The sequence below is a fragment of the Balaenoptera musculus genome, chromosome 4, assembly GCF_009873245.2.
Source record: "Balaenoptera musculus isolate JJ_BM4_2016_0621 chromosome 4, mBalMus1.pri.v3, whole genome shotgun sequence".
In the NCBI taxonomy this organism is placed as follows: domain Eukaryota; kingdom Metazoa; phylum Chordata; class Mammalia; order Artiodactyla; family Balaenopteridae; genus Balaenoptera; species Balaenoptera musculus.
In genome coordinates this window covers 40,531,256-40,545,384 of record NC_045788.1, presented here as the reverse complement: position 1 = coordinate 40,545,384, position 14,129 = coordinate 40,531,256, and the positions used below count along the sequence as shown (strand labels likewise).

At 36.7% G+C, this 14,129-nt stretch overlaps 1 protein-coding gene across 16 annotated transcripts in view; it reads left to right on the top strand.

The window, feature by feature from the left end:
- B3GALNT1 (beta-1,3-N-acetylgalactosaminyltransferase 1 (globoside blood group)) overlaps positions 1 to 12,860 on the top strand; it is a 39,807-nt gene extending 26,947 nt beyond the window's left edge. For 12 of the 16 annotated variants that reach the window (XM_036850771.1, XM_036850768.1, XM_036850759.1 and 9 more), the window contains 3 exons: positions 4,794 to 4,858; positions 7,425 to 7,517; positions 10,259 to 12,860. In XM_036850771.1, coding sequence (XP_036706666.1) covers positions 10,293 to 11,288 — 996 coding nt within the window. In that variant the 5' untranslated portion in view covers positions 4,794 to 4,858; positions 7,425 to 7,517; positions 10,259 to 10,292 and the 3' untranslated portion in view covers positions 11,289 to 12,860. The remainder of the gene's footprint in view (positions 1 to 4,793; positions 4,859 to 7,424; positions 7,518 to 10,258) is intronic. The other 4 variants (XM_036850766.1, XM_036850765.1, XM_036850764.1 and 1 more) reach the window with 1 other exon arrangement.
- The last annotated feature ends 1,269 nt before the right edge of the window (positions 12,861 to 14,129 follow it).

The window sequence follows — 14,129 nt, the reverse complement described above, 5'->3', positions numbered from 1 at the left end:
TGTTGGGTTTCTTTTACTTAGCATAATGTTTTTTAGGTTCACCCATTTTCTGAATTCTTTTTTTTTTTTTTTCTTGAAGTGTAGTTAATTTACAATGTTGTGTTAGTTTCTGGTGTACAGCAAAGTGATTCAGTTTTATATATGTGTGTGTGTGTGTGTGTGTGTGTGTATATATATATACACACACACGTATATATATATATATATATATATATATATATATATATATACATACACACACATATTCTTTTTCATTATGGTTTATTACAGGATATTGAAGATAGTTCCTTGTGCTATACAGTAGGAACTTGTTTATTTACTTTATATATAGTAGTTTGTATCTGCTAATCCCAGACTCCTAATTTATCCCACATCCCCCTTCCCCTTTGGTAACCATAAGTTTGTTTTCTATGTCGGTGAGTCTGTTTCTGTTTTGTAAATAAGTTCATTCGTATCATATTTTAGATTCCACATATAGATGATGCCATATGATATTTGTCTTTCTCTGTCTGACTTCACTTAATGTGGTAATCTCTAGGTCCATCCATGTTGCTGCAAATGGCATTATTTCACTCTTTTCTATGGCTGAGTAGCAGTCCATTGTATTCCACATTTTCTTTATCCATTCATCTGTCAATGGAAATTTAAGGTTGCTTCCATGTCTTGGCTATTGTAAATAGTGCTGCTGTGAACATTGGGGTGCATGTATCTTTTCAAATTAGAGTTTTTTTCTGGATATATGCTGAGGAGCGGGTTTGCTGGACCATATGGTAACTCTAGTTTTAGTTTTTTAAGGAACTTCCATACTGCTTTCCATAGTGGCTGCAACAGTTTGCATTCTCACCAACAGTGTAGAAGGGTTCCCTTTTCTCCACTCCCTCTCCAGCATTTATTATTTGTAGACTTTTTGATGATGACCATTCTGACCAGTGTGAGGTGATACCTCATTGTAGTTTTGATTTGCATTTCTCTAATAATTAGTGAAGTTGAGCATCTTTTCATGTGCCTGTTGGCCATCTATATGTTTTCTTTGGAGAAATGTCTGTTTAGGTCTTCTGCCCATTTTTTTATTGGGTTGTTTGTTTTTTTGTAACTGAGTTGTATGAGCTTTTTGTATATTTTGGAAATTAAGCCCTTGTCAGTTACATCGTTTTCAAATATTTTTCCCAGTCTGTAATTTGTCTTTTCGTTTTGTTTATAGTTTCTTTTGCTTTGCAAAAGCCTGTAAGTTTAATTATATCCCATTTGTTTATTTTTGCTTTTATTTCTATTGCCTTGGGAGACTAACATAAGAAAACATTGCTACAATTTATGTCAGAGAATGTTTTGCCTATGTTATCTTTTAGGAGTTTTATGGTGTCATGTCTTATATATAAAGTCTTTAAGCCAGTTTGAGTTTATTTTTGTGTGTGGTGTGAGGGAGTGTTCTAACTTCATTGGTTTACATGCGGCTGTCCAGCTTTCCCAACACCACTTGCTGAAGAGACTGTCTTTTCTCCATTGTATATTCTTGTCTCCTTTCAAAGATTAATTGACTATAGGTATATAGGTTTATTTTGGGGCTTTCTGTTCTGTTCCATTGATCCATATGTCTGTTTTTGTGCCAGTACCATGCTGTTTTGATTACTGTATCTTTGTAGTATTGTCTGAAGTCTAGGAGAGTTATGCCTCCAGCTTTGATCTTTTTTCTCAGGATTGCTTTGGTGATTCCATATAAATTTTAGGATTATTTGTTCTGGTTCTGTGAAAAATCTCATGTGTAATTTGATAGGGATCACATTAAATCTGTAGATTGTTTTGGGTAGTATGGCCATTTTAACAATATTAATTCTTCTAATCCAATAGCATGGTATATCTTTTCATTTCTTTGAATCAGCTTCAGTTTCCTTTATCAATGTCTCATAGTTCTCAATATATAAGTCTTTCTCCTCCTTGGTGCGGTTTATTCCTACGTATTTTTCTTTTTTGATGCAATTTTAAAAGGGATTTTTTAAAAACTTTCCCTTTCTACATTTCATTGTTAGTGTAAAGAAATGCAACAGATTTCTGTATGGTGATTTTGTATCCTGCTAACGTACTGAGTTTGTTTATCAGTTCTAGTAGTTTCTGTGTGGAGTTTTCTATATATGGTATCATGTCATCTACATATAATGACAATTTTTACATCTTCCTTTCCAATTTGGATACCTTTTATTTCTTTTTCTTCTCTGATTGCCGTGGCTAGGACTTCCAATACTACGTTGAATAGAAGTGGTGAGAGTGGGCATCCTTGTCTTCTTCCAGATTTTAGTGAGAAGATTTTTAGCTTCTTACCACAAGTATTATGTTGGCTGTGGGTTTGTCAAAAATAGCTTTTATTATGTTGAGATATGTTCCCTCTATACTCACTTTGATAAGAGTTTTTAACATGAATGTATGTTGAATTTTATCAGATGCTTTTTCTGCATATGTTGAAATGATCATGTGGTTTTTTCTTTTCTTTCGTTGATGTGGTGTATCACATTGATTGATTTGCATACGTTGAACCATCCTTGTGACCCTGGGATGAATGAATCCAACTTGATCATGTTGTATGATCTTTTTTTTGTGTTCTTGAATTCTGTTTGCTAGTATTTTGTTGAGAATTTTTGCATCTATATTCATTAAAGATATTGGCCTGTAATTTTCTTTTTTGGTGGTATCTTTGTCTGATTTTGGTATCAGGGTGATAGTGGCTTCATAGAATGACTTTGGGGGAGTGTTCCTGCCTCTTCAGTCTTTTGGAAGAGTTTGAGAACGATTGGTTTAAGTTCTTCTTTGTATGTTTGGTAAATTCCCCAGTGAAGCCATCCCCATGTTCTGAATTCTTAAATAAAATGTTATAGCCTGTATCAGTACTTTGTTTCTTTTTATAGCTGAATAGTATTCCATTGTATGGATATAGCACATTTATTTACCCAGGAACATTTTCAGTTAACATCATCACACCTAACAAAATAAAGAATCCTTTTCACATCACCTAATATCAACATTGTCTTCAGTTTCTCCAGGATCCAGTCTGGGATCATACACTGCAATTGTGTATGTCTCTTAATCTCTTTTAATCTCAAGCCATCCCTTGTTTTACGGGATTGACTGGCTGTAGACACCATGCTAGTTGTCCCATAGAACACCCCACCTCCTGGGTTTGTTGGAGTGTTTCCTTGTGGAGTTCTTAGCTTGTTCTTCTATTCTCTGTGTTTCATATAAAACGTGATTAGATTCCAGTTAAACATTTTGGCTAGGATGTACACTTCACATTGTATCTCATTTGGAGACACATAATATGTGTTTGTTCCATTATTTATAATGCTGAGATTGATGATTGGATGAGAGTGGTAGCATTCCTTCACTGTGAATTTTATATTTTTTTCAGTCCTTACAAGTAAAAAGTAATCTTTGTGGTGTTACTTTGGTACCATACAATGTCTAATTCCCCATCAATCTTTCATTTGATGATTAAAACACTGATTGATAATCATTGCCTGAATCAGTAATTTCATGAAAGGTTGCAACATGATAGTTTTCTTATTCTGTCATTCTATCTACATTCATAATTAGCAGTTTTCTATAAAGAAGAGCTTCTCCTCTTCACTTGGAGCTATTTGTCTTCCCTGAACTACAAATCACTCTTTAAAACAAAACAACAAGAGAAAAAAATTGACTTGTCTTCTCCCCCAGTAATTTTCAAGTAAGGGATTGGTATAATATCTTCCTCATTGAAATGTTATACATTGCTGGTATTCAGTTGTATGTATTTTATGATTACCACTGTGGCATTCTCTTTAAGTTCATGGATTAAACAAAAGTTGGGTGTGTAAGGGTTTTGAGTTTCCTGACAGGATTTTTTGTGTGTTTGTTTATGTGCTTTTCAAGATATGTTTTGATAGTTAAGCTGAAATAATACTGTGGTCAGATAATGGGGCCTGTGTTAAATTAAGTTTTGAATTTTGGAGACAGCTTATGTAACCTAATATGATCAGTTTTTTTTTTAGTATAACCATTTTATTTTTATTTATTTATTTATTTTGGCTGCACTGGGTCTTCATTGCCGCGCACGGGCTTTCTCTAGTTGTGGCGAGCAGTGGCTTCTCTTGTTGAGGAGCATGGGCTCTAGGCGTGTGGGCTTCAGTAGTTGCAGCACGTGGGCTCAGTAGTTGTGGCATGCAGGCTCAGCAGTTGTGGTACACAGGCTTAGTTACCCCACGGCATGTGGGATCTTACTGGACCAAGGATCAAACCCATTTCCCCTGCATTGGCAGGTGGATTCTTAACCACTGGACCACCAGGGAAGTCCATGATCAGTTTTTTAGTAAATGTTTCGTGTGGTCTTGAAAAGAACATTCCTGTTCTTTTTAATTGAATGAAAGGTACTAAATCAAGACTATTAATAATATTAATAATTTTATTTGAAACACTCACATCCTTATTTTTTTCTGCTTGATGTATTTAGTTATTTAGAGAGATTTGTTAAAAATCTCCTATTAGGATTATAGATTTTCCCATTTGTACTCATACTTTTCAGAGTTGGCTTTATGTATTTTGAGACTATGTTTCTATGTTTATATAGCTTCATGATTGTTAAATTATCTTTATCTGTGTGGAATGTATATGTTGGTTCCTTTTATTAGTAACAAAATCTCCTTGTCCCTTTTAAATGCTGTTCATTTAAATACATGATGTTAATAAATAACCACAGCAGATTTCTGATTGACATTTTCCTGATTTTTAAAAAATTTCCTAATTTTTAAACTTTTTGTGTTGTTTTGTTTTAGGCATGTATCTTATAAGTAGTATATGGCAGAGTTTTAAGCCAATCTGAGAGTCTGTTTTTCAGTAGGTGAGTTTACGTTTATATTTACTCTGATATCAGATGCATTTAAATTTACTTTAGCCACCTCCTTCTGTGGTTTTCCATTTGCCATGCATTTTCTCTGCTTTTTTCCTTTTCTCCTGCCCTCTGTTGAGTTGATAGCTTGCTTTGTTTCTTTTATTTCTTAATCTGTGTGGAATGTATATGTTCAGTGTCTGTTCTTTCAGGGTCGTCACTCTAAAGGTTAATATACATTATTAAATGAAACTCTTTTTACAGCAACCACATCATTTTTATATAGTATTTTGGTTTCACTTTTTTAACCACACCAAAAAATACTGTTTTTGTGCTTGTTCTTCGCTCTCTCTCTCTCTTTTACTATGTATATTTACTAGTTTTCATTATCTTTCAATAATCTCTTGACTTACCTTTGTTTCTTGAATTCCTTTCCTTCCTCCTGAGTTCATTTTTCTTCATACTAAAATACATTCCCTTGGTACTTCTTTTAGCTAGAGTTTGTGCACTTTATAAGTCCTAGTCCATTTCAGAGTGTTTTTATTTCACCTTCATTTTACTTGAACTCTAAAAGTCACCTGTAAAATATGTACAGTAAAACCAGTTGGCCCACAATATAGGGTTATTGGGGGGAACTAATAATATTTGTTGAAACACTTTATAAACGGTTTTGTGTGTGTATGTAATGCTATTATTATTAGCTAATATACATCCTATTAGAGGTATATTAGAATTACAGTGTTTTGAATGGATTTTAAAATCATTGCTTACTGTATTTAGTTAATATTTACTGAGACAAAAGAGAATAATACCTACTAGAAATATCATGAATTGTACATGCTCACACCTTGGGAGAAGAGCTGAGATAAGGTGAAACTTGGGATCCTAACTGCTAGCTTAGGGTTACTACCATTCAGTGGAACTTTGAGATACGCAAACATGAAGTCCAATTTTTTTACTTTGTTTTTATCTATTTACAAAGACAGTACACAAATAGTGTGGAAAGTCCAAATGATAAAAAAAAGAAAGAAATCTTCCAGGAAGTCCACAGAATTGAAACCATTGACATATTGGGACACATCCTTCCAGACATCTTGCTCTGCACGTGTGGCTATGTGGATTTATGGAGACTTGTCTTTTCATCTTTCAAAAGGAATCATACTACATATGCAATTTTGCTACTGCATCTTTCACTAAGTAATATATCAAGAGAATATAGCTAAGCATCATTGCATATAATGAATAAATGTATACTGTTGTATGGATGTATCATAATTTTGTTTAACCAATTCCCTATTGGGAGACTTTAAAATAATTTTTTATATTATAAATTATGCACAGTTGCCTGATTATTTCTTTAAGATAAATTGCTAACAGTGATATTGGTCAAAGAGTGTGCACATTCAAGTTTTTGATACATGTTTAATAAATCTCTCCAGAAAGTGCACAAGAATGCCTCTTTTCCTCACACAAACTAAGTATTGTCATTTTTCCCCCTTAATTTTCCAGTTTGAGATTTTTGTCAATATCTCTGCTTACTTGTGAGTTTGGATATCTTTTCTTGTTTTATCGATCATTTGTAATTCTTTTGAGAACTTCCCCTTTGGCTGTTTATTCTCTTTTTGCATTCATCTATTTCTTATTAAGCTGTATGAACTCTTATTTGGCTTATAAATTATTATAAATATCTTAGGTATTTTTTCCCTGTTTTTTTTTTTTTAATCTTTTAATCTTGTTTGTGCTTTTTATCACGTTGTTTTTTTGCTTTTCAACCTTGTTCAAGAACTTTCTGAAATTTTTATTTGATCAATATTTCCTTTATGAGTTCTGGGTTGTTTCCTTAGTTGGGATAACTAAAAGTTCTTCCCCACTTCAAAACTGTTAAATGTTCATTTGTATTTTTTGTATGTCTGTGCTCCTAGCAGTTTATTTTTCTCCCATTTGAATCTTTAATCCATTTGGAGTGTTTTTGGTATAAGGAGTGATACATATCAGTGCCTTCCTGTTTGTCACATCCTATTCTGGTTTTTAAATTTGACTGATGAAAATCAATATATGAGCATCCTAAAGCGTGGCAGGAATTGAGATGTGCTGCATAGTTTTCAGTTTACTAATGTGTCTTGGGTATTTGTAAGTAGAGATAGAGGTTCACAGGGGAGGGAGTAGATTGGGAGGTGGTAGTTGACAGTCTCATGTCAGGGTTGCCTTCTGTGTATGTGTGTGAAACAGAGAATTAAAGAGAGGATACCAGCAGAGTGTCTCTTAGAAGTTTCATGTTTCACTCCTTTTAGTGACCCTGAGTTCTTTATCCAGGCAAGTGGAACTGTGGTAGGATGTCATAAGACACCATCTGCCGTGAGAACTTAGAGGTTTTACGTCTTGAATACCAAGTGCTCTTCTTCCATGATGAACCCATGAACTCTCTGAATTCTGTAGATTCGTGGGCTTTTTTTAACGTTTTATTTCAGCACATGTTCAGAAAGAAATTGGAATGGGGAAGGGGGTTCCCTTCCCCTCTTTGACGTCTAATTCCCTGACCCATAAGTAGATGCTGTTAAATTTCTTATATATCTTACAGAAATTTCAAGCACTGTTTTTGACTACTACTTGCTACTGAATGTTCAGTTGATGAAATTGAAGGTCTTTCACTCAGAAGAAATAAATCAAGAAGGTAAGAAATAAAATCTGTTTACGCTTTGAAACATTCATCAAGTAAGAAGAATTCATCAAGATTATTTCTTTAGGATAATCCCTTTTGACAATAAAAATCAATTTAGTGAACATAAACAGGATGGAATAGCTGCAAAGGGTGGAACACGGCTCATGATGACAGCCTCTGTTTGTTGCGTACCTGACACAGGCCATCTGTGCTTTACACACGCTGTCACTAATTCACACTGTATTAACATCTTCATTCTGTAGAGATGAGGAAACTGAGGCTTCCAGAGGTAAATACATACCCATAGCTCTCCCTGGTTGGCAAAGGATAGAGCTAGGTGTGGGCTCTGGTCTCTGCCTTTGGAGCCACCTGTGTTGTGGGTAACCTGAAGTCTGTTCCAGCCAATCCTTGAAAGACCTTCCCCCACTTTTGGAATAGATAGTTCCTCTTCTTTTTGCTGCTACTTTATTTTCTTCATAGGCCCGTAAGCAGTAGACATCATAACTGCAGACACAATTTCACATTTATGAACTGTGGCTTGTAGAATGCATATAGGATAACTTTTATAATAAGATTTGCTGTTTTTGAGTTCTTCCCATTATTGAAGAGTAGCCAGGCCTCCATTGCCTGTGTGCAGTTATACATGAAGCCCCTTACTCAGGATGCTTTCCTTCCATTTGTCCGAAATTTGTTATAATGTGCCGATTTGTTAGAATGAGACGTAAAACTGCCATTTGATAACAGTTGTAATAAATGCACAGGTCATCGATGGCTGAGATTAGATGGAGCTCCGTAGGGTTGTGCTGTGTCTAGTAGCCAGGTGAGGAGAAAGTGTAAGAAGATATTAATTCCTTCCATAATTCTCATTCTAGGTCTATTCTCTTTCAGGTTTTTCTGGGAGCTAGCTGTGTAAGGCTAGCAAGGGGGAGAAAGGAGGATGGGGGTGGGATAGGTAGACCTACATTTTATGTTTATACAAATAGAAATAGCATATCAGACAGGTCAGTGTTCATTGCACTCTTGCTGTAGGTCTCTGTCTTGTACTTTGACTCTTGTCAAAAGAAAAATGTTTTTTCCGACAAGGTCATAGAGTATAAGTGGAAAGGCAAGACACATATACATGAAACCGAACTAGAGAGTTTGCCGAAACATTCCATTGTACTGTGTGACTTAAAATATAAAAAACATTAGAGGTAGGAAAGGATATTGTAGCAAGAAGTAATCAGGGCAGGTAAGATATGGCCAGAGGGAAAGGACAAAGAGTCTTGAGATCCTGTCATTTTTATATGTATTAAGAGGCAGAAGAACTGTGTGTCCAAAGACCTGAGATTGCCCCAAGGTAGAACCCTTGGTAGACCAGCCTTTCCATATAATGACATTAATGTGCGCCCTCCATAGCAAATTCTGGGTTCCCAGGATCTCTCCCCCAGTTGACTGTGGGTGAAAGGGCATGGTCAGAAGCTTCCTCAGCCTGCCCCTCATGTTGTTGATCTGTCCCTCATTCTGAAGTTCCTTAGCATTTGATGTAAACAGTCTGTACTACATTGCTGTGACATGTTTACTTGTTGCCTTGGGATTTGTACTCCTCCCATTTCCTTCTTCCTTTGGCCTCCTTAGTGCCTGGTGCAGTCTGTGGATGTTGAAGTTCTAGTAAACACTTAGTACATGAATGTCTTTGGACTGAAGCCCATGATCATGGCACCAGGAAAGCCCTGTGGGATCCCGAATTGTAAACCAACCTTATCCTTGGGATCCAAAGCAGAGCTGAGGCTGCGACTGTGAATGCGCTGTGTCTCCTAGCTCAGTTTTCTTGTCTCAGCTAGAAGTTCCGTGTAAAAGCAAGTGTTCTAGGAGGTTCCATCCCATGATTCTGATCTGGTGCAGGATTTCTGAACAGGGAAGTTAGATTAGATTAGATTGGAGTGGGATTAGAATGGGAAACACACAAAAACTCATACTATGGGCAGGCCTTTAATTTAAGCACTTGCTGTCCAAACTGAGCATTGAGTTCAGCTAGTGAGGTAGAAAGGGGGCTGGGGTGGTATTTTGGGCAGGTAAAAGCTGTTTCATAGTCTTGTGCATTTGAAAACTCCAGAGATGGTTATCGTTCTTGTGTTTAGAGGCCTCACCTTTCGGGGGAAGCATCTCCACCTTTATCTCATCCCATATCAAGCAGGTCACCATGAATAATTGTAGTTATTGGGTTTTTTTCTTACTCCTGATTTGCTAGAATTCACATCAGATCACACAGCTGAGAAAGACCCTTGGTTTATTTGGACATGTTGCTGATAATATCTCTTTGCATTAATGATTTTGTTGCTGATAATATCTCTTTGCATTAATGATTTCATTCTGGATATCCAGAGGGACAGAAAAAGATGAGTAATGGGGGAGTTACAAAATAAATCTACAGTAAAAACTAAAGCAAACTGCTTCTCTTCTTTACCATTATGAAAAAGAAGTAAAGAAATATTTCAACAGTTATGTCAAACAAGAAGTATTAATTTTCCTCAAATAATTAAGGGTATGTTTTTAACATTGGTCTTGATGTAAAAAGCTGAAATATACTTTTGGTTGTTGGTATCCGTTTGCTTCTAGTTAAATGAAGTTAAGTAGATTCAGGTCAGGATTTTTGGTTTTGCTTTGGAGCTTTTGTTCTCCCAACTCTTTTTCCTTAAGTAGATGATGAGGTATCATTTGAAAATGTGTTTTGGGTGGTGGCATACTAAGCAGGTCTTTGATAACTCTTCCAGAACCCGAGGCTCGCGTGCTCCTGAGTTGCTGTGAATGGCCCCGGCACTCCTGACCACCCTTCCGGGTAGGATGTCACTGAGATCCCTGAAATGGAGCCTCCTGCTGCTGTCGGTCCTGAGCTTCCTGGTGATGTGGTACCTCAGTCTTCCCCACTACAATGTGGTAGAACGCGTGAACTTGATGTACTTCTATGAGTATGAGCCCATTTACAGACAAGACTTCCGCTTCACACTTCGAGAGCATTCGAACTGCTCTCATCAAAACCCATTTCTGGTCATCCTGGTGACCTCACACCCCTCAGATGTGAAAGCCAGACAGGCCATTAGAGTTACTTGGGGTGAAAAGAAGTCTTGGTGGGGATATGAGGTTCTTACATTTTTCTTATTAGGCCAACAGGCTGAAAGGGAAGACAAAGTGTTAGCATTATCCTTAGAGGATGAACACCTCCTTTATGGCGACATAATACGACAAGATTTTTTAGACACGTACAATAACCTGACCTTGAAAACAATTATGGCATTTAGGTGGGTAACTGAGTTTTGCCCCAACGCCAGGTACATCATGAAGACAGACACTGACGTTTTCATAAATACTGGCAATTTAGTGAAGTATCTTTTAAATTTAAACCACTCAGAGAAGTTTTTCACAGGTTATCCTCTAATTGATAATTATTCTTATAGAGGATTTTACCAAAAAACCCATATTTCATACCAGGAGTATCCCTTCAAGGTGTTTCCTCCCTACTGCAGTGGGTTGGGTTATATAATGTCCAGAGATTTGGTGCCAAGAATCTATGAACTGATGAGTCACGTAAAACCCATCAAGTTCGAAGATGTTTATGTTGGGATCTGTTTGAATTTATTAAAAGTGGACATTCATATTCCGGAAGACACCAACCTTTTCTTTTTATATAGGATCCATTTGGATGTCTGTCAGCTCAGACGCGTGATTGCAGCCCATGGCTTTTCTTCCAAGGAAATTATCACATTTTGGCAGGTTATGCTAAGGAACACCACATGCCATTATTAATTTGACATTCTACCCAAAGCCTAGAGAAGGGAGGGATACTTTGTGGAAAACGTTAAAGTTAGACTATGAAATCTCCAATGGAAAACTCATGGGAAGGTCACTGTGTGGCTTACACGGAACTGAAACTCATGAAGAGGCTATAGGCTGGAGACTGGAGGGTTGTACTTGACCTGTGGTTTATTTTGACAACAATCAAGTCAGGCCTTTTAAAGATGATATTCAGAGGAATTAAACATCTTACAAAGGAATGGGAGGTTTTTGTTCATAAAACTCATAGGACCAAACAATTTGAACATGTCATTCTGTAGATTAAAACTTCTTAAGTGGGTTTCATTGAATTATAAACTCATTTGTCCATAACAACAAAGCAGTGTGGAGTATTATTCATTGAACAATCTAGTCAGTTCAGGGTTTTGTGTATATCTTACATGGATTACAGTTTTTTTAAATATATAGTTCTGTGTAAAACAACTGAAGTTATACTGAACAAAATTTCATCTCTTTTTGGTCATTCGGAAGGTACTTCAGGATGTTGCAGTATTTCAGTTATCAATTATTATTTAATATTACTTAAAGTTTTGCACTTTTATGAGCGTTTGAATGTTATGGTTGTTTCAGTATTGTATAAACAGAATAGTGAAAAATCACTCTATATTTAAACTTCTTTTCCAGTTACTTCACTGATGAGTTTATTATGAATAGCTCCATTAATGTGTAGATATTGGTCATTATTGCATATCAGTAATCTCTTGAACTTTGATAAATATTTCTTCGTGGTAATATAGAGAAGAATTAAAGCAAGAAGATCTGAATTATTGTCTTGTTTTTAAAAATATAATCCCTGGTGTTTTTAGATGTCACTTCATCTGTCTCATTGTTCCACCTGGAAATTAGGAGTAATGTAGAATGCCAGGCAGCATGTTTCCTTTTGGAAAGGACTCTGAAGCCAAAAAGAAAAGAGAGAACGTGATGGCCAGAATATTATGAAAGGAGTGTCATATTTCAGTGCTTGAGCTGGAAAGAGAAGACTAAAGATTCAAGTTGCATTGTTAACTGCTCCGTGTTTTTTTCTCATTAACAATCAGTTTGAGAATAAAAAGGAAAAAAAAAAAAAACCCACTGCTGCTATTGTTATTAGTTTCACATCAAGAGGAAAGCCCTATTATGTGGTCTAAAATCAAGTCTGATTTCCATGTCATGGAGAAGCACATTTTTTCATAGGAGTGGTGATGTAGGTCAGCTTTGACCTGCTAGTTGGTCCAAGAGGAGCACTCCTTGCCCCCCCCTCCGCCGTATTCTTGGGATTGTGCAATTTCCCATTATGCCTGATATGGGACAAGTGATTTCTTTTTTCTGGATTACATGATGGCGAAAGATCAAATCTGTTGGCAGAAAATATGAACTTGAAAATATATAGTCAGCTCTTGTAATACTCATATATTTATAATTCTCCTATAAGAAAAGCTTAATTTCAATTGGAACCATTATAATGTTTGATTCTTTATAACAAGGCTATTTCCATTTCCCTCCTCTCAGACCTGATCCAGTTACAATAAAATCAATTAAATGAAATACTCTGTGGAATTAATCTATGCCCTTGCTAATTCCCATCCATAAGAGAGTTACTTTCTTTTTTTTGTTTTTGAATTTTATTTATTTTTATACAGCAGGTTCTTATTAGTTATCTATTTTATACATATTAGTGTATACGTGGCAGTCCCAGTCCTCCAATTCATCCCACCACCACCACCCACCCTCCGGGAGTCACTTTAAGACACAGATGGTGGGTATTTTTGTGGTAGGATTAGATTTGATCGAATTTGCGTAACTTTATATTGGTGTTTGGGAAGCTAAGTCAAAGAATTTACAGAGGGAGAACTTTTAAAATAAAAGATAACTTCCCCTCACTTTAAGATGAGACCAAAAAAAGCAGTAAATTGTGAGTAATAATTGCCAGTTTTAGAAGATTGTTCCTTTTCAGCTACAGATTGGTGCTTAAGAGATCTCTAAAGAGTTAAATGATTATGGAAAACATTGAGGTTGGGTCGTTATATTTTTTGTTTTTAACTTCATGTTTGCTTTCAAGTAGTATTAGTCAGCTGTGTTATTAAAATCTTGGCCTCTGATGTTTAACCACATCAATAGCACCTTTTATTTTAACTGGTAACAGAGTTTAATACAGAGCCTAACCTTAGGCTGCTGCTTTTCTGCCATCCACAGCCCTGCCACATCCCCATGGCCTTCCCTGCTCTCTGCCTCACTCATTTACTTTGCTTGCCTGTAAGCATCGAGTCTGTGACCCCAGCATGTTAGCCTTTGCCAGATTATGCTGCAAGAACAGCTCCCAGATCTCAGAGGTTGACAACAGCCACGTGTTCTTTTCATCCACACCGCACGCCGCTGGTTACCCGCCTTGGCTACTGTGTGTATCTTCTCACCTCAGGGTCCCAGCTGAAGGGCAACGCCTGTTTGGAACGTGCCATTCTTGTAGAGGGAGAGGAAAAAGCTGGGGGAAACACTAGCATCTATATCCACTGACCAAAGCAAAGCCCATGCCAAGCCCAGTGTCCGTGGCGGGGTGGGGCAGGGATTTGGTCTCACAGGAAGTAGTGCAAGTCATTTTTTGGCAGCCAGGAATATTTTGTTCTTTTACAGGGTGGGGAAGGAATAGTTGGGTACAGTAATCTGCCACACCTAGTGCATGAAAGGGAGAAGGGGCTCAGGGACCTGGATTCTGAGTCTGGCCCCAGTGCATCAGAGGTTTTCTGGCTCACTTGGTTGGAGCTGGTGCTTTGAGCCCTTCCCTGAGAGGGCTGCCCTTTCACCCTCCTTAATCTTTCC